This window comes from Aethalodelphis obliquidens, unplaced genomic scaffold (assembly GCF_003676395.1).
Source record: "Aethalodelphis obliquidens isolate GAN/ISIS:26980383/991018 unplaced genomic scaffold, ASM367639v1 scaffold2, whole genome shotgun sequence".
In the NCBI taxonomy this organism is placed as follows: domain Eukaryota; kingdom Metazoa; phylum Chordata; class Mammalia; order Artiodactyla; family Delphinidae; genus Aethalodelphis; species Aethalodelphis obliquidens.
The window spans coordinates 66,298,507-66,319,247 of NW_020837946.1; the positions used below are offsets into that span (position 1 = coordinate 66,298,507).

At 33.3% G+C, this 20,741-nt stretch overlaps 1 protein-coding gene across 8 annotated transcripts in view; it reads left to right on the top strand.

The window, feature by feature from the left end:
• The window catches only part of SCN3A (sodium voltage-gated channel alpha subunit 3), a 111,592-nt gene that overhangs the window by 61,750 nt on the left and 29,101 nt on the right, over nt 1-20,741 (top strand). For all 8 annotated transcript variants that reach the window (XM_027129419.1, XM_027129452.1, XM_027129404.1 and 5 more), the window contains 5 exons: nt 774-906; nt 2,250-2,488; nt 9,431-9,604; nt 10,851-11,207; nt 13,022-13,492. In XM_027129419.1, coding sequence (XP_026985220.1) covers nt 774-906; nt 2,250-2,488; nt 9,431-9,604; nt 10,851-11,207; nt 13,022-13,492 — 1,374 coding nt within the window. The remainder of the gene's footprint in view (nt 1-773; nt 907-2,249; nt 2,489-9,430; nt 9,605-10,850; nt 11,208-13,021; nt 13,493-20,741) is intronic.

Below are 20,741 nucleotides of genomic sequence, written 5' to 3' on the forward strand. Positions count from 1 at the left end.
GCACAAAATAATGGGCACTTTGACAACCAAATTGCTATTATAGATGTTTGTCGACCCAGAATTGTATAATAATCTATTCATATTCTGGAAATTTCATATACTTAAAATTAAATATTGTAATGACCAATATATTGATAATGGGCACTTTTCATACAAGTGTCAATATTACAGTGACTCTAAAATGTTTTGATGTCTATTAAATGACTCTAAAGTGTTTTGATTTCTTATAGGATGGCATATAGAAATAACTAAAGAAATCTCAGGAAAGCACACACATTTCATTGTACATCTGTGTTTGTGCATGGAAAAAAATTGGCCCATATATGTCAATATTTTCAATAAAGCCTCAAAGATAATAATTCAGCCTTAAGACTATATAATACTATTATTTGTTTTGGGGGAAGATTGATCTGATTATTAATCATTGAGATAAGTTAAAATTCCTTGCATTTGAATGAAATGGAATAATATATGACTTTGGCATGCTTATGAAAATTTTCCCAGAAAATTCCAACAGGTAAACTAAAATATTTCTGCAACATAATTGCCTTATATAATTACATCCAACTAGTAAATTCTTGTTTTAACCCTTTAGGGTACCACCTGTGATTTTTTAAGCATTTATAACTTAATAATAAATTTAGTATTTTACTATTACTTGAAAATTGTTACTTGGGAAAACTGCACGTAGCATGCCTTTCCAGAGAAATGCTATGTTGTGTTGTATTATTCATTGAAAAGGGTGGTTTGAGCCAGCAGTGTTTGGTTTGCAGGGTACCACCACTGAAACAGAAGTCAGAAAGAGAAGGCTAAGTTCTTACCAGATTTCAATGGAGATGCTAGAGGATTCCTCCGGAAGACAAAGAGCCATGAGCATAGCCAGCATCCTGACTAACACAATGGAGGGTAAGAAGAAGGTCATGGGATAGTCAGCTTCCTATGATTATATACTTTATGAAACTATTATTTATTCCCATAGAATTATGAAAGTCAGTTACCCAAGATCAAAATTGTATAATAGACCTAAGTAGATAATATATGGAATACACTATTATCACATTGATTACAAAAACTAATATTGTCCTTATTTCTTTTTGATTCTGGTTCTCATCTGAAGAGTGATATTTCACCACTTGATACCTCATCAGTGAGGATTTATCCTTATATTATCCTTAAGCAATTAGAGTAAAAACTTGCCTTTTTAAGTTTTAGAAGCACAAGGAAACATCTCTTTCAAGCTTCAATCTGTTGTCCAGGCATGGAGGTAGTGATGGGTTGGGGAGGCATATGAATGAGTTGGAGGAATCAAAACCTATGCTCCACTTCGACAGGGACCCTAAAAAAAGATTTTTTCCTCCATCTTCCACATACACAGAAACCATTACATTCCTCCAATGAACAGCTGACACAAATATTTGTTGATTTTGATACACTGGAATGGGCAGCAACAATTACTTCCTTGTTCATTCATTAAGTCCCCATTTCTTCAAGTTTGGAGGAATATTATATTAGTACTGCAATTTTATAAATCATTTATAAGTCATATCTAATATGAATTCTTTAGAAAACTTCAATTACATTTTGTATCTTATCCCATTGGCGTACTAGATATACAAATGGGCATATAATAATTATAATAGGTTTCACCCATTAAATTACTAGTGCCTTTTTAATATATTAAGCTAAAATTCTGAAAAATATATGAGTAATTATGAATAACAGAACTAGATTTGGCTCTAAATCTATATTAAAAAGAAGGGCATACTACATTCTCAGTGTGTGGAAGATCAATGCTGATGTGGAGACAGAGAGAGGAAAGAATGGGTCACACACATTAATAAGGATCACAGCTTTAGACAGTATTCTTAAAAAGGTCTTTCAAAAGAATAATTGTTTGATATATTTAATAATTCTAAAAGGTTACTTTAAAATTCTGTTTTGATAAAGAAAATATAGCAATTTAATGACCCATTACCTATTTAATAGATAATTACGTTAGTTTGAGGCAAAATATTAAATTCAAAGTATTTATTTTCTGTTTAATTAAAGAAGAAAGTCTATTTACTTGACATTTTTTATGAATATATTGTGAAAATATTTAATGGGATTGTCTTCTCAAGTCTGTTAAACTAATATGAACTTCCAACCCCAAGTAGAAGCATCAATTTAATCAAATAATGTATAATCTGCAACAACAACAATTTGTTTTTATTGTTATTTACTACTCTTACTCTTTATTGTTCCTCCAGAGCTTGAAGAATCTAGGCAGAAATGTCCACCATGCTGGTATAGATTTGCCAATGTGTTCTTGATCTGGGACTGCGGTGATCCATGGTTAAAAGTAAAGCATCTTGTGAATTTAATTGTTATGGATCCATTTGTTGATCTTGCCATCACTATTTGCATTGTCTTGAATACCCTCTTCATGGCCATGGAGCACTACCCAATGACTGGTCAATTCAGTAGTGTGTTGACTGTAGGAAACCTGGTGAGTTCATTTGATGTTTACTTATTTACTTTGTCAGGGATGGGGCAGATAGACCAAAGAAGAAATCCATTTGTGCTGTGTGGAACTCCCTAATTATACCGTCTTTCTTCATAGGAAGAAATATCTAAAGGAATATTGAAGGTATTCTCAGTGATAAGGTCTAGAATTCGGGTATAAATGCTGACTATTGAGACCAACATCTGTGCTGACTGATCATGGTGTCTTACCCTTTGTAAACTTGTTAAAATCTTTACTGTCATTCTTGCTGGAAATATAGGCCCAGAGAAACAATGACGTCTAATTCTGGCTCCACAAGCATGCAGTTTTAGCACACATAGCTTCTGAAGAAATCATGTTCTTTGAAGAGAATACGTAAGGACTGATTTCTGTGCAAAAGAGGGCATAGTTGTTTCAAACTGAACTTAATAAAATGCTTCAGTAGAATTCACAGAAGAGAAGAAATAGTTGATAAAAATGCATTTGTAATTTAGCCACATTTTTGGTTCAAGTTACTTGGGCAGACATCTGTGTATGTGTATGCTGACTTGTACATTTCCTCCTAAATGTATATGAAGAATCTGAAATGGATGAACAAATAAGAAAAGAATTTACATAGTTTATTAATCAAGACCTTTTTTGGCACAAGACAGAAACAGAACTCAAACTAGCTTAAGAGGAAAGTAAAAAGACTGACTCATGGAATGGAAAGAAAAAGATGAACTACCAAAACATATGAAGGGTAATTTTGCAATTGGGCTTCAGGATGGGCTTCAGGATATCCTTTAACCAAGGGACTGGATATAGTCCAAACATTCATTGCATCTTTTCTCTGTAGGTCAGGAACATGATCAGCCATAGCTCATTGGTTTTACATCTTGTAACCTCTGCACTGGAAAAAGACTGGATCTCTTTTTCAGTTCCAGCTCAGACTCTCGTGATAGGATTCTATTCAGCATAACCTGGGTCAGATGCTCACCTGTGGTTTCATCAGCATTGGCGAGGGTGGAGTCATGTGAAAATGGCAGTCCTTAGGAATTACACAGGTGGAGGAACTATTCCCAACAGAAAGAAGAAAGCGAATACTGGGCAGACAGTTGCATAAATGTCTACTCCAATAAGAGAACTCAACTTCACTGCATTATAGAACACCCACCAGATTCTTGACACTTTCTTCATCTTTGACACCTGTGATACTGATTTTTTTTTTCCAGTTTCTCCTTCATCGGAAGGAGATGATTTCTCCTTCATCTTTCCAATCACTCTATCTCTGCGTCCTTGTCTGGACTTCTCTTCTTTTACCTATTAAGGCTATGTTTTTCACTCAATATTACTATGTACTCAACAACTCTAGGTATTATCTACAATTATAGAGTAAGTTGTGTTCCATTCCTGTATTTCCAACAGTTACAGATCATTGCTCCAGGATAACTTTAAACACAGTATGAGACATCTGAAATATCATCTTTCTCACAATTTACTGAAAGCCCTAAAAATCTCAATTTAGTCTTGTATTACCTCTAGTAGTAGCCTTCCAACTTCAAAGAGCCTTCCAGCTTCGAAGATAGCCATTTGACTTACTTTCTCTTTATTTCTTATATATTTATACAATTTTATATGAAGACCCATTATTTCTTTTTTTCCAGGTATCAACTTCTTTACTCCTGTAACTACTATTAAAATCATATTTCTAGTACTCTGCACTCAGTATGCTTTCATCTTGCTAAAGTATCTATTGCCTATATTTGTGGTTCAACACTCTTAACTGGTTTTCAAAACTCCCTATCTGATTCCATCCTTCCTATACCAGCTTATTTTCCTTTGGTTCCTAACCAACCACCAGCAGTCTTATCAGAACAGCCTTGTCACTATAACACACAAATGTTTATATGCTTACATATGGGATAGTATATCACTGTTCTCTACCTTCACATTTAAAGTACTCCAACTCAAATCACTTCATCTCAATTCTTCATATTCTTCAAGGTCCAACTGAAGCCTCATCTCCTCTAATATGATACTCAGCCCATATCAAACACACTTTTTCTTAATTCCTAATGCATTTGTGAATAGAACTTAGTTGAATATTAAACAAAATCCACTAAAAATTACTCCATAGCAGAGCTCACATCCCATTTTTCTTTTGTATCTTGCAGAGTGTTTACATGGTTGTAGCTCGATAAATAACCAACTGCTTGTTTCCTACCCAAAAAGGCATCATGCAGCATCTTTTCATAAAAGAACATGGGTTTGGAGTCAGGTGGAACTGGGTTTGACCTTACTAATAATGAAGCATCTGGACAAGTTTGATAAAAAATCTGAGTCTTTGTTTTCTATTATTGAAATGGATATAATAATACTCATCTCCCAGAGTTGTTGTGAAGATCTAATGAGATAATGTGAAAACACGTAGCACTGTGCCTGGCATCTAGCACGTGCTCAATAAACAATTTCCTTCCTCTTCTGTATGCTATTAACCTTTCTTTGAAATACTGACGGAAAATAGTTCTGCTCTAGCTGCTGTATTTTTCCCAGGATATTAGACAGTTAGGGAAAATTTTGGAAATTTGTCAGAGTGAAGCAGAAAGCTGAGGTTTTATAGAATTTCAATGTTGAAGCAACTGAGTATAGAGGGACAGGATAAGAGACATTGGATTATAGGACAATCAAATGGAAAAGCACTAGACTAAAGCAACAAATCTGGGTCCAAATCCAGTTGTCCATGCTAAATATCTGGGTGGTCTTAAAAAAGTCACAAGTATTTCCTTCTCATGAGCACAATGTGTTGGACTAGATGTCCCTCATTCTAAAATCTGTAACTTTGAGTAGTGATGGAGATAATGAAGTAGGGAAGTGGGGTTCTACCACTGGTTGACTGTGGTAGAACCATGCATAAGCTGAGCTTAGTGTTGGGAAAACAAGACTCTTGAAGACAGAGAGTGTAGACGACAGAGAACAGACTTAACTATTTCTAACCTTAGGAATAAGAGAATGTGTAAACTGACTGTTACTATTGGCTAAAAGCTCATTATGAGTAGTAGTAATAATGTATATCTGTAAAGTATTTCATAGTTTTACATATCTTATTTTATACCCACAACAAGCTTTATAATAAATATTTATATATGAAAAAGTATATATATATAATATATATATACACAGAGAAAAAGAGAGAATATATTCCTTATAGCATGGGTACTTAGCTGAATTTGGATTTATATTATACTCCATGGATGGATGTTACATCGCATATTCTGTGGGGAGTTTACAGTTTTCTCATTAAAATAAATTTAAAATTTCTATGGACTAGTTTATTACTACGCAAATGATTGCATATTGCCTTATAAATAAGGACATCGAGTTTTTTGGTTGAATTGATAACAAAAGAATTTTCCATAAAAGAGTTGTGGAACTTCCAGTCTTTACTTAGATCAATGTGCCTTTTTGTTTCCTCTTTCTGGAGCATATAAAAATTACATCACTTCCTTTTGATTGGATTGATCAAATTTGAGTATCAAGAGACCTCAAATCTCTACTGAGTTTCTCTAAGATGCTCTGTTTTGCTTTCATTTTTAAATTTTGTTTTAACCATTATAAAACCCATGCACTCATCTTAGGGATTCTATAAGCAAGGAATCTTCCATCAATCATAGTAGGTTAGATAACCTCTTCATCATACAAACATTTCCAACTAACCTGTAACTTTTTCTTCAGGGAGTATTGATAGAGATCTGTAGCACCTACACTAATTATTTTTCTTACTATAACTTTCCTAACCAGTGATTAGAGGTCCATGATATCCCTTTATTCTGCTAGACCTAGATGGGAACTTAGAAAATGGTACCTGTTCTAAAAATCTTACAGGCTATTTGCAAATAAAAGTCTAAAGAAACATAATTAGCAAAATAATTTTAATTAAATGGTGTGGTGTAGGATATGAATTCAAAATCTCAGGAAAGGGACATGATAACTTTTTGAAGGAAAAAAATGGCTCGTTTATTGAAAGATAAAACCATGGGAGCCAAATTCTAGACCTCACCTATGAAGCCACTCTCATCAATGAAGAAGTGCTATTTGGCCATCTAACTCCTCTCCTAGTGTAATATAAAACTGCCTTCTCGTCTCTTTCTAACAACTACTAATAAAGTTCTTGTGTAACAATAATTGTGTGTACACTACAGTTTGTAATAAAATTTGCTAAGCAATATAATACTGATAGAAATCCAAGAATATTAAACACAGACCTGATGAAACATCTCACTATCCTCATCTGACAGATGAGATAAAAGAAAATCATAAATGTTAAATGATGTCCCACCATTTTTCTTTAAATATATTTCAATTTCATCCTTCAAAAAAGAATCAACAACAACAACAAATATTTAAAGATACAAATCCAAAAGGCATGAGGATGATAAAACTAAAACCATTAAAACAAGAAGCTAATAGTAATGGAGCGAAAGGCGGCTACAGTTATGTCAAATTCACTACAAAAGAGTGGAATGTCAGTCTGGACAAGAAGAGGTTCTGTGGAGCAAACTGATCAATATTCAAACTTGAGCCTTTAGAACTAACATTTCTATCTTTTTAATGTATGTATCAACAGAACTTTCCTCTCTAAGTAAATACTCAGTAAGGAAACTTTCTTATCCCTGAACTGAGACCTTAAGCCCTAACATTTGATCATCCAAGCCCAGTACCCCCCAAAACAAAATGCTTGAAATTTGTTTACTCTTGGTCCAGACTCCCAGGCTGATTCTCATCCCCACCTTTAGCACTTACACTTTTGCTGATTGTCTTGTGTCATCACGTACAATAGGTTAGAAACTTTTCGCTGAACTTACCTCCTCATTAAAGAAGCTGGCTTAGGAAGCCTATAGATGTATTTTCCATAAGAAATTTATCAGCCTAAATGAATTAGGTTTATGCATTCTCAGTTTGTATATCCTAATTAGTACTGCATTTTCAAAGCCTAGTACAACGTCTAGTAAGTACTCAGCAATTTTTTATTAATGAATGAATGGCTACAGAAACATATAATCCAAAATTTCAAAACACAAAAAGCTTCTTCAGAAGACAAGATATATTATAATTAGGCTAAGTTCAAACAATAAACATTCAGTATGTTTTTATTAATTGTCTTAGTCTTAAAAATTCCTCATGATAAAGAAATTCAAAGGCAGCAGAATGTATGTTTATAAACCATACACGGATTTATGTACATAACCATATACATATCCAGGGGTTGCAGTTCTCTGTGTTCTTAGCATTTTTTGATGGAGTTTTAAAATTTTATAAACATAAGCATCATGATCAATAGCCTCAGTTGACCTTTGCTAGAATGAGAAAGATTTTTTCAAAACTCTTAATCACTGACAATGCTAAACTAGACTAAAATGTACGTAAAACAATCCCAATGATTTTTAGGGCCTAAACTGAAAGCATTTAAAGAGATAAATAGCTATGACATTAAACTGCAAATTGTAATTAAAATGTTATTTTTAAAGAGAATTTCATGCTGGGATTAAATTTTAGATGAAAGAATGTAAGTTTAAGGTATGGGTTTTTAAAATGCAGGACATCTTCTAGTCATTTCAGAAGAGCTGAAAAGTTCACCTTATGATTTTCTGTAGGAAGAGATATGTGTAGATCATTTACCTGGATTGTTTCTAACTCAATTTAACTCATATATTTCTATAATCAGGCTGTGTATTTCAAATAGTAGCTGCTCCTAAAACTTTATATAAGAAATAAAATTCATATAAATCAGAACTTATTTTACATTCACCAGGGAAAAAATACCCCAGGGTAAGTCCTTCTATAAATGAAAAAAATCACTTTTTAATGTGCATTCCAGCATATCTGGATTTTCATGTACTAAGCTTGCTTGAATTACATTTTACTTCTATTTGAGTGAATGAATGATGAACTGAAGTTAAGCTATCTTTTCTGCTATGGGTATTTCCCTTAGGTCTTTCTGTGATTGGGAAAATGAGATGCTGGCTGCAATTACACTTTGTAAGAGTAGAACAAGATTTCCTTTAATTAATATATTTTAGGAAACCAAATAATTTTGATACTGTTATTTTGACAAAGTTCCTTCAAGGTAAAGGCTGATTTACCTTGGTAAGTGGTAAGCTTGACTTTAGTCATAATATGCAGCTTTTACCTATAGTTAATATAATTGCTTTAAAAGATTTTTCGCAAGAATAATTTCATAGCTCTTCATGTCCTTGGGCGTCTTAGCCTGTGGTTTTGAATTAAAAAACAAAACCATTTTCAAATAGACATTCATCCAGCCACTCAAATAATTTATTAATCCTAATTTTGGGTGTATGCATACTGAGAATGTTCTCCTGATGCTTTCAATTAAATCTGCAGTTCCTTGCTCTACTTATCCATTAACCTTAATTCTGAGGCATAAATCCAGAGATAATTATTATAAAACATTTGTGGCAAACTCACTCTTATTTCAGGAATGTTTATAAAATTATAGAAATAAGATGGTGTCCCTTAAAAACAAATAAAAATGAAGAACAAAATATGGTTTTTACCAATTTGAAGTAATTTTTGAGTGACTTCCAATAATACATAAATTGTTCTTATTGCAATACTTAAAAAAAATTGGTTGGGATTATGGTAGAAACATAGGGTACCAAAAAAGGCAATAATTCAGTAGCTATTATTTAGTATCGGATTTCAAATGTGGACAATGAAATGTTTTCAAATCAGCATTGTCTTGGAAATCTAGCAGATTCATTAACTAACACAAATCCACTTAAAATATTCCCCTGAAAAAAATGCTAAACTTGTATATCCATTTGTCACATTTCTTCACTTTAAATTTTAGATATTTTTACTCATAACTGTTTAACCTTCTTTACAAATTCTTAGAGTGTCAAAACTTTTTCAATGCTTGAAGTACTGATCTCTATTTTACTTTAGGTCTTCACTGGGATCTTCACAGCAGAAATGGTCCTCAAGATCATTGCCATGGATCCATATTATTATTTCCAAGAGGGCTGGAATATCTTTGATGGAATTATTGTCAGCCTTAGTTTAATGGAGCTTGGCCTGGCAAATGTGGAGGGACTGTCTGTACTGAGATCGTTCAGACTGGTATCTGCATAGACTATGTTTATATTCTATCTTTCATTGGCAAAATACTTATTTCAAAAATGAATCAATGTGTATAGTTTTTATAGCTTTTTACCTCAATGATATTTTAAACTTAAACCAGTATGTGTGATATTCTAAGAAAATATATAAATGTTCTCTTTAAAGCTGAGTGTGACTGTTTATCAAGAATGATGAAAAATGGTTGAAACACTTCATAATAATTAACTATGTAAGGCACATTTAAAAACACACATGTGCTTCTAAAATTATGTTTTAAATTCATTAAAAAAATTTTTTTGCTTTAAAGTCTCTAAAGAAATATAAATAAAAACTTTATACCCAATAAATCTTTTTATCAACCTTACTTATATTAGTGGTAACTACTTTAAAGGAATATGTGGGAAAACATTTGATCCCATTAGCACTTTAGACAATGGTATAACAAATTTTTTTGAATTTAGCAAGAAAAATTATTTAAAAATATGCAAAATTTTATTGGAAATTAAGTAAAATGTGTATTTTTCAAATTGAAAAGAAGCTTTTCCTTAAGTTTATCAAATTAATTTATTTTACTTTTTTTTATAAGTGTCCATTAAAAATATATAACTCAGGGCTTCCCTGGTGGCGCAGTGGTTGAGAGTCCGCCTGGCCGATGCAGGGGACACCGGTTCGTGCCCCGGGCCGGGAGGGCCCCATATGCCGCGGAGCGGCTAGGCCCATGGGCCATGGCTGCTGGGCCTGCGCGTCCGGGGCCTGTGCTCCGCAGCGGGAGAGGCCGCAGCGGTGAGGGGCCCGTGTACCACAAAAAAAAAAAAAATATATATATATATATATATGTATATATATATATATATATATATATATATATACACCTCATACTTTTAATATTTCTTTTTACTCTCGAAAATACAGTTGGAGGTGACATTAGCTTGCTAAATTCACAAATGTCTGTAATCAAAGTATTAATTTGTTTTCATGGATATATCTGTTGATGAATCAGAAATGTTTTCTCATTTCTGAAATATTTTCTCTCTCTTATATTTGCACTTAAATGATATTATGATTTGATTTACAATTCCAGTATTATTAACACTTTTTTCTGGATTTGAATTTTAATATAGTTTGAGATTTTATATTCCTCAGAGGTGGGACTACAATATAGTATCATACTGATAAAATGATGTCTACCTAACTTTTAAAATTATATTGTGACTACTACTAAGAGTATATTTTCACTTGATTACAGCTTCGAGTTTTCAAGCTGGCAAAATCCTGGCCCACTCTGAATATGCTAATTAAGATCATTGGCAATTCAGTGGGGGCTCTAGGTAATCTCACCTTGGTGTTGGCCATCATCGTCTTCATTTTTGCTGTGGTCGGCATGCAGCTCTTTGGTAAGAGCTACAAAGAATGTGTCTGCAAGATCTCTAGTAACTGTCAACTCCCACGCTGGCACATGAATGACTTCTTCCACTCCTTCCTGATTGTGTTCCGAGTGCTGTGTGGAGAGTGGATAGAGACCATGTGGGACTGCATGGAGGTCGCTGGCCAAACCATGTGCCTTATTGTTTTCATGTTGGTCATGGTCATTGGAAACCTGGTGGTACGTATGTATTACAAATGCTCATAATTAAGAACAAGATCAGACAGTGGCTAAGAAGGTGGCCTGATGCAGCAGACACATCTGGTTTTATCATCAACAACCTAGACTCAAATCCCAGTACTAGCACTCTGAGCATGGGCAAGTTGCTTAACTTCTCTCAGCCTAAAACTCCCCGACTATGAAACTGTAAAAACAGAACTGAAATCTTATGGTTTATGTGAGGATTACATGAGGTATACCCGTGACAGTCCAGGGACAAAAATATTAGTTTTTAGTTTTCCTTCTTCAAAAAAAATGTTTTTGTCAAGACTAGCTTTGTCCTAATATTATTTTTTATGGCCTGAATTATTTTTATTCTATTATTATTTTGATGAGGTTACAATCTCCAGTAATTCTAAACAAAAGACTATTAAAACTGTTCTTTACACATACATAGTTCATATTGTTTGCTTACTCAGAGGCATAAGTTGCATATTACCAAATTTTGAAGACAAATTTCAATGAAATAGTGCATTATATTTTAGCTATGTATTGTAATTATCCAAACATCTTGGAAATATATTCTTCCCTGAATTTGCTTTATTAAAGGAAAATAAATTATTGAGGTTTAAGTTATGCACATGTATAAACACTGACCAGATTTAAAAGACTTACTTTTAGCTCTGACTTAAAAGCACTAATATAGAAGCACAATTTGTATATTTATGTGTTTTAATGCTTACATTTTTCAATCATGTGTGGTCAGAGTGTTTCTTTATGCTATCATACTGAACCTTTCCTTTGAGAAGTACATTTCAAATGAGACTGCTTAAAAGAATGTTTGTGGGATACCTGTGGACATGCAATTTTTTCAGAATAGTAAATAAGGAAGCTCTAGATTCTGAATAAATCTGATATAAAAATAAGGCAACAAACTGGGGTTCTGGCTTAGCATGAGTCTTCCTACCATGTAACATATTTTGAAACTCAGTAACTACATTTCAAGCTAAAAATATTATTATAAATAAATTTTATTTTGTATCAGCTATAACGAATTCTTCTTCTATTATTCATATTTTATCAGTTAATTGGGTAATATTTTTCCCCATGTATCCAAATGATACACTGAGATTTCTTCATGTTTTCTGCAAAAAAAAAAAAAAGTAAAAAGAAAAGTAATTTACATTATATGGGTCCAGCCTAAACCCTGGAATAATTTTAGACTTCTCTCCATCTGTTGAACTATTTGGACACATATATTTCAAAGTATACTGATGAGAAATGTGTTAAACCTTTTATAATTCGCCTTTAGTAATTTCTGCTGCTATAAAAGTTTGTGGTCATGGGACAATGGAATTTGTATTTCAAGTATGTTGTTTTAACACATATCCATCAGGCTATTAAACAGATAAATTCATTATTTACACACATGAAGCTAGACATTCCCTAGACAAGCTGGTAAAATGCAGTAAAATGACTAAAATGAAAATATCTCTTTTTTTTCTCATTAGCCAAAACCACAAAAACGGGATTTTTGTATTTTCACTGGCAACCCTGAGTAGACACAATTTAAATCTTAGAACCTCCAATTTCCTGTTGTCCTTCTCGGTTTGAAAGGAAGGGTGCTTGTTTTACCATTTTGTCCTTAGAGCAGGTAGAAGATTTCAGGTTCTTTAAATGGTGTGTGATTAAGACAAGGTTTCTGAAATACAGTAAGCATTCAAGAAGCAGCTGTTGAATTAATTTTAGCAAAGATCTATGAGTTCCCTGTTTAAGCTGTTATGTTTATGCATACTTCAATATTAATACAGCAAAATTTTCTTTTTTTCTTTTAGGTTCTGAACCTCTTTCTGGCCTTATTGTTGAGTTCATTTAGCTCAGACAATCTTGCTGCCACTGATGATGATAATGAAATGAACAATCTCCAGATTGCAGTAGGAAGGATGCAAAAGGGAATTGATTATGTGAAAAATAAGATACAGGAGTGTTTCCAAAAAACCTTTTTCAGAAAGCCAAAAGGTATAGAAATCCATGAAGGCAACAAAATAGACAGCTGTGTGTCCAATAATACTGGGATTGAAATAAGCAAAGAGCTTAATTATCTTAAGGATGGGAATGGAACCACCAGTGGTGTAGGTACTGGAAGCAGTGTTGAAAAATATGTAATCGATGAAAATGACTATATGTCATTCATAAATAATCCCAGCCTCACTGTAACAGTGCCAATTGCTGTTGGAGAGTCTGACTTTGAAAACTTAAATACTGAAGAGTTCAGCAGTGAGTCAGAACTAGAAGAAAGCAAAGAGGTAAGAATGCTTTTAAAGTTTTTCTTGCATTTCCTATAAAAACCATGCACAAGTTACTTAGTATTTTTATTGTGCTTATATGCATTATTAAAAAGTGTATTGAAAGTCATATATACAGTAATGTTGGAAAATTATGAGATATTTTTTGAGAATTCCATCCATTGAAATTCCAACTTTCCACAGAAAATCATCATTCTGAATAATTAGTATATTCATCTTCTTGATAGTTTGAAAGTCTGATTAAAAGACGTGGCCTTCAAAAAAACAGATTTTATTTAATACATTCTATTCTACATTCGATTATGCTCTTTAGAAAAAATAACAATGAACCATATTTTATTGATTATTGTTAAAGTGTTATCTCCTTACTTTCTATAATATATTAAGTTTTGCTATGATTTTTTTTAATGTGAAAGTTTTGTGTACTTTTTGTTCTCCTCTAAACCTTTTATTGCCTATGATAAGAGTATTATTCATTTATTAAAATTTTACACATATTAGGAAATTAAAAGTAGTACTGATTACATTTTGCCCAGTTAAGGATGAGCAAATCTATAAGGCCTTCCAGATTAACTTGGAAATAGTTAAGAACTATTTAAAAAAACTCTACTTAAGGATTACAGTTAAACTGTAGACTGGAAAGCTGTTCTTACTGTCATATTACTACTTATTTAAAAGAAAAGAAAGGAAATTGTTCCTCCTGTAGGATTAAAATTCATAGGATCCTATGATAGTAGCTTAGTGGTATTAATTCTGCAATTGTGCAGAACAGGATTAAATTTTTTATTATTACTTATTTATAGACTTCTGATATACCAGTAGGAAGTAGGAAGTTAAGTCTAGCACAGGGTTATAAAAGACAGGTTTTAGCATGAGGGTATAAATATTGACACCATAGGAATCAGACAAATCATGTCTAATTTTGTGAGCATATTTTGGAACCTTCTTTTTTTAGTAATATGTCAACAGAATTTGTATAAGTAGTAAGTAGCTGACAGTGTCACAACTGATAGCCTCCCGATCCTTTTTTTCAGGCATTTCAGAGCTTCTGAGATATATTATAATGGTAAATTTGAAAATATTTTGAAAAAGGTAAAAATACACACAAAATGAGGCATAACATTCTTTCTCCGAAATTCCACTCAAAGTCTACTTAGAGAGTTCAATTCTAATTTATGTGTTGCTCATTCTGGTGAAATAAGAATTAAATTCTAATTTTATTTTCCATCACTTGACATAGATTTATTTAAGAAAATCATCAATTAATTAACAGGCATTTATTGAGCACTTTTGTGAATTCAGCACTCTGCTGGATACTAAGGGTAAGGAAGAGTTAAAGGAGAGATTCATAACATAACCCCCTTCAGGGAAATCTCAGCATCTTTGAGGAAGCTAATACTAACTCACAAAATTATTAAAAACCTATTAAAAAGTTTAATCCTGTAGGACTGAATACAAGATTATACAAGTATTGAGAACAGCAAGAACATAGCAAATTGTTAAATGGAAGAGATAAAATTAAAGTAGACCTCAAAATGTGGTCAAATACATGAACAGAAAGCAAAAAGCAGAAACTTACTAAACAAAAGCCAGAGTTAGAGTGAGCTTAGTATTAAGGTGCAGCAGTGAAATAATCAGCATGTATAAAGTATTGGTTGAAAAGACTGGAAAAATATGTATGGGTGAGTAAGGTAGTTTCAGATTATACAGTCTTTGAAGTAAGTCAAGGAGCTTGGAATTGGCTGCATAGTCAATAAGGTGCTAAGCAGGTGAAAAGCAATAGGAAAGTGATGTTTTAGGAAAATTTATTTGATAGCAATAAGTAAAACCGTTTAGAGTGAGAACTGTTATCTTGGGGAATGTGGTAACAATCATTTGATAATAATGAGGTGACAGAATTCTGGGCTACGGTAATAAGTATGGGAACTGAGACTAACTGGCTTTTGACCAACCTAGTAAAGAATCTGAGAAATTGGGAAAATGGTGATGCAACTGTCTGAAATGGCCTTTTTAAGAAGGTTACCAGGTTTATGGGGGAAGAGAAAGAATTCAATTGGGACATACTGAATTAGAAGTGGGATATAGTGAGAACGAGAGACTGAATGAGCAGTCAGGGTTTAAAAAGAGATTTAATAATGCAGATTTCATAATTATCTGATTCCTTGAAAATAGAGGAGTTCCCTAAAGAAGTAATTACAAAGAGAAAATAAGGGAAGACTCGGGACAAGACTAGCTTGGGGTCAAGAAGAGATAGAAAAGCCAAAGAGGCAGAGAAACATTTGCTATGTTAACATCATAGGTTTCATCTCACTGCACTCATGGAAATGATATATCTTAATTTCTTTTTACCAAAAAGTTGGTTTCCAGAATACTTCAAAGACTCACTTTGTTATACAGTAGAAACTAACACAACATTGTAAAGCAGTTATACTCCAATAAAGATGTTAAAAAAAAAAAAACTCTATGATGTCCACAGATATTTCAAATTATTGCTTTAGGAGAATACTACCTCATTGTCATGTCCTTTTTTTTAATGACTAAAAAATCATAAACTTGGAACAATGAGATACAATGTCTTCATTTTCAAGTCCTTGAAAACATTTTATTATCTGAACAAAAATTCTTTATTGGGTGATTTTTTTAAATAATCATCTGTCCTCTTCCAAGCTAGTTTTGGATACATGGAATCCAATTACAGAATGTAATAAAATTGTTTAAAGTATACAGATATATTAGAGGGAAAATACTTAAAAGTAAATATAAAATTAAAACTTTTGTAAAGCTAGGATAAAATTTCAAATTATTTTGCACAGTAAAATTAAATTCAGCAGTAAGTTTTACGTGGATGATTTTTTAAATTAGTACCAGAAAAACCTTGAAAGAATAATAGGGCAATTCTCACGTATGCTCACACTAAGTTTAAAAGTACAGTTGACCCTTGAACAACACAGGAGTTAGGGGTGTCAACCCTACATCCAGTTGAAAATCCGAGTATAATTTACAGTTGCCCCTCCATATACATGATTTCGTATCTGCACTCCCACATCTACAAATGCAGCCAACTGAGGATCCTGTAGCTGTAGTATTTACTATTGAAAAAAATCTGTGTGTAAGTGGACCTGCACAGTTCAAACCTGTGTCGTCCCAGGGTCAACTGTACACTGTTTTCAAAAATAAAAGTAAAAATCAGCATTATAGAATAAATTTAAATAAATTCCAGCGAAGTTCAGTTTTGATCTGAAATTTCTGAAAACTGCTGGCATTGAACACAGGTCACATATCAGATTCACATTTATGTTGGCTGGGTTGTTCTTTTTTTATTAGCTATTGCACACACACACTCATACACACACACACACAAATTAAAAATAACGTATCCATAAAGTGGCATATTGGTTCGCACTTCTTAGTTTTTTGAACACAAGTAGATAAAGAACATTGGGCGGTGCTTTGGGGGACACAAAATATCCTTTCTCTTTGCTGACAAAGTGAAAAATCATACAAGTTAAACCTAACAGAACGATACATTTCAAAAGAAAGGAAGAAAGAAAAGAAAAAAAAATTTGCAACACATTTCTGCTTTAAGAAGAGGCAGTAAATTAATCATTAATTTAGATAGTATTTGAAAACTCTAGCTGCTCTATTCCTTCCATTCATTTTCAAAATATCTAGCTATACCACAGTTGGGGAGAAATGATCTCTAGAAGTTTTTAGAGATAAAAATATGAATTGCTGTTATTATATTATGTAATACATATTTTATATATGTGTATCTATTATATGCACCAGTAACATAAACAGACTGGTATGGAAACGAACATACAGTTTTGCATGAAAAAAATTTTAAGGAAATTGAAGGCATGAATTTCAAAATAGTGATCCTTTTATTTTGTAAAACCTTGGGATTGTATATATCTTATGACAAGATATAATGTAGAATTCTGTTTTTATATAAACATGATTTCTTGACATTTTTATATAATTATGGATTTTTTACAATTTAGTTCTTGAAAGCTTTCATTGTCTTCCCAGGTGAAGGATATAGAATAAATGCTCTGAAGAAGCATATTTGAAGTTGAATTCCAAAGCTCAATCTAGGAATATCATACTGTGACCTTCACTGCTTACCATTCTTACTTCTCACAGGGGTAAAATCAAGCTGGAGCCTTCAAGAATGAAACTCTGGTGTTTTTTAACCAGCCAGAGGCTCGTGCCACCACTTTTACCCAGGTTACCCAAGCAAGTTGTACACGTACAATCACTTTCTAAATAAATTTTGACTGGCCTGCATGCTACTCAGCTACGTTCCTTCCCCTGCCATGGCAAGGAAGTGCTAGACGTGCCCAGCTGCTCTCTGCTGAATCGTGTGACACATCACAGCATGGTCAGGCAAGACGGGCAGTCCCAACACCGTTTTTGATTCTGTTAATGACTTTCCAGTTTAGTCTGTTTAGGCTTTTAAAAGCAATAATTGCATGCTCTATAGGATTTATATCTATTTTAAAACATGATAGAAATGTTTAAAGTTCAAAATAGTTAAGAACTTGAGAGGATGCATTTTTTTTTCTGCTTTTATTTCATTAAAATAAGACCACAACTTTTTGCTGTTGTTGATTCAGCCCTTATAAGTAAACTGTATTACCAAAATGAGCCTCACAGGGTTTGTTTGACAGTGTTGCCATTTTCAGATCATTATATTCAGATCTGTGAATATAATTTTCAACCCATCCAAGTCATGTGCTCCAGATAGAAATGTTTGCTTTCATGTTTTGGGGGAAAGCCTCCATTAAAAAAAAAAGAGCAAGGTGATCATGAGATTTTGGATATGAAGGGCCATAGTCTGTATACATTTGGGCACTACATATCTTGGATTTTCATGTAGTTTGGGGAAGTTGTTAAGTCATGTGTCTGCCAAACCCTAAATGATCACTGTAATTAAAAAATGAAAAGCATCATGATACAGGGTAGGAAAAGTTCATTGCATCTTAATATTAAGTAATTGGTTCAGTGTACCCATTTTTTTAAATTTCTCTGATCTACATTAATTTCTCCCTAAATGTTCTACCCAAAACTGAGCAGGCAAAAAAGAGACTTGGAAAATTTCCTACTTTGGATTATTAATTATTGATTATAGTTTTATGAGGAATAAAGGATATCTCCAAAAATTGCTGTAGGTTTGTGGATGAAATAAATCTTTAGTTTATTCTCTTGACTCAACTTTCTCCTGTTACTGGAATCACAGCCAGAGTGAGTGTTCTTGCTTGTTTGTTTTTGGGCACACCACACGGCTTGTGGGATCTTAGTTCCCTGACCAGGGATCAAAGCCGGGTCCACAGCAATGAAAGTCTGAGTCTTAAACCACTGGACCACCAGGGAATTCCCCAGAGTGAGTGTTCTTGAAGGCAAATTAAAAAGCAAAAGTGAAAAGTTCATGAGTATTAGCACTTTTCAAGGCTTCTGGTGAAAAAAAAAAAAAAACCTAATTAGAGCTTGGGGTTTGTCTGTAGGTTTAATTTATACATACTCTCTTCTTCTTTAGGGATAACTGAGAATTAGCTGTAAAATGAAACAAATTCAGACATAAAATTATAAATAAAAATTTTTCTAAAATACAGCCCCTGGTGATTTATGTAATTTTACTTAAAATGACTTTTTAGTTTTAGGAGTAAAACAAGATTATTAGTCATTGAAGAAAATCTGATTATTTTTTCTTCACAAGCAGGGCAGAATTAAATGGTACTGGAAAATTATCTTTTACACCATGTTTATAACAGGATTCCCTCTTTTTCAAAGTCGTTATGGAAACTTTGAAAATGATGCTTGACTAAGGTCCCAAGCACGTACCCTTCTAGAAAAGGCCCTGTGCTCCGTTTTCAGAATCTGGAGAGCAATGGGAGAATACCTCTAGCTTCCTATTTCTGTTACGTTCTCAGTGTCTTCCAAATGCTCTCTGAGAAACTGAATGTGGCACAGATGGGAGTGTGAATAGCCATTTTAAACCTATCTCGACCTTTAGAGAAAGGTTTTGGTGCTTCAGTGTACTTCTGCTGAAATAAAAATTAAGGCAAGTTTAGATGGAAATTTTGTATTATCTTCTTAACATAAACCAGCTTTTTCTTTTGCCTGCTGGATGTCCTTTTACCTTATTCTTCAACTACCATATAATTATTGTCAGTTTCCTATATTATGTTCGTAGTAAGGCTCTTTTAAAATAAAAGGTGCATCAGGGGTGTTACACATTTAAAATATGTTAAGGCCAAACTAAATAGAGATGGTTTATATTTTTAACCATTCAATAAGTGGTCCAGAAAAAAAAGAGCTATTGGTTTTAGTCGTGTTCCTCCTGCCTTGGATATGCAGCCCAGTGACCTCACTGTGTGGCTACCTGTCCTTCAAATGAAATATCAGTCAAGATATGGATATACATATCCAAAAGATCAGACTAAGGCCCTGATAGATTGTGTAACCAAAAGATTTTCTTCTTTTACTTTCAAGACAAAACCCAGAAATTTTGAAAGAAATGGCTAGATTTTAAAGGCAGTCTGTAATGGCTGAATCTTTTATTTTTGCCTTTTGAATCATATAGCAGTTTGTGAGAGTCAAACATTTGACAGCTGACTGAAAATAAATGAAATGTGAGCGCATTTCGGTGGAAGTAGGCCAGTTGCTAACATTCTCTTCCATTTCTGAAAGTTAAATTTCACTATTTAATTAGATAAAAATTGAGCAATATTCGCCATAAGGGGGGATTTCTATATAAGTTCATGTTATCAGGGGAAAATGGCCTTTCTGGGTGCTGATTCTGTCATTTCTTACAAGTAGTATTTGCAGCTAACCTTGAAAACTTCACATTCAGGTACCATGTCTTTGAGAACATGGTTCTTGGACCAGCGTGCGGCTTCCACAGCATTGCGCCGGGCTTCTGCTTCAGCCAGGCATGCTTCCTGTGGCTGAATTAGGCCTGGAGAATGTTGCATCTTCAAACCTGCTTTCCAGTGTGCATTTGTAGAGCATAAGTCATCATCCCTCTGTAGACTCAGTAGTTTCTACAAGGGATGGAAGAATCTAGCCTTAAGTGCCATAAAATATTGGACGGATAGGGAGAAAATGGTACAAGAAAACAAGTGATGAGCTTGTACTATGTGGTTTTATATGGAAGCTTTCTACTGTTATGCCTATATACCTAATTACATTTTTATAACTACTTCAGAACAAGTATTAATTTTAGTTATTTAGTATAGTCATCAAG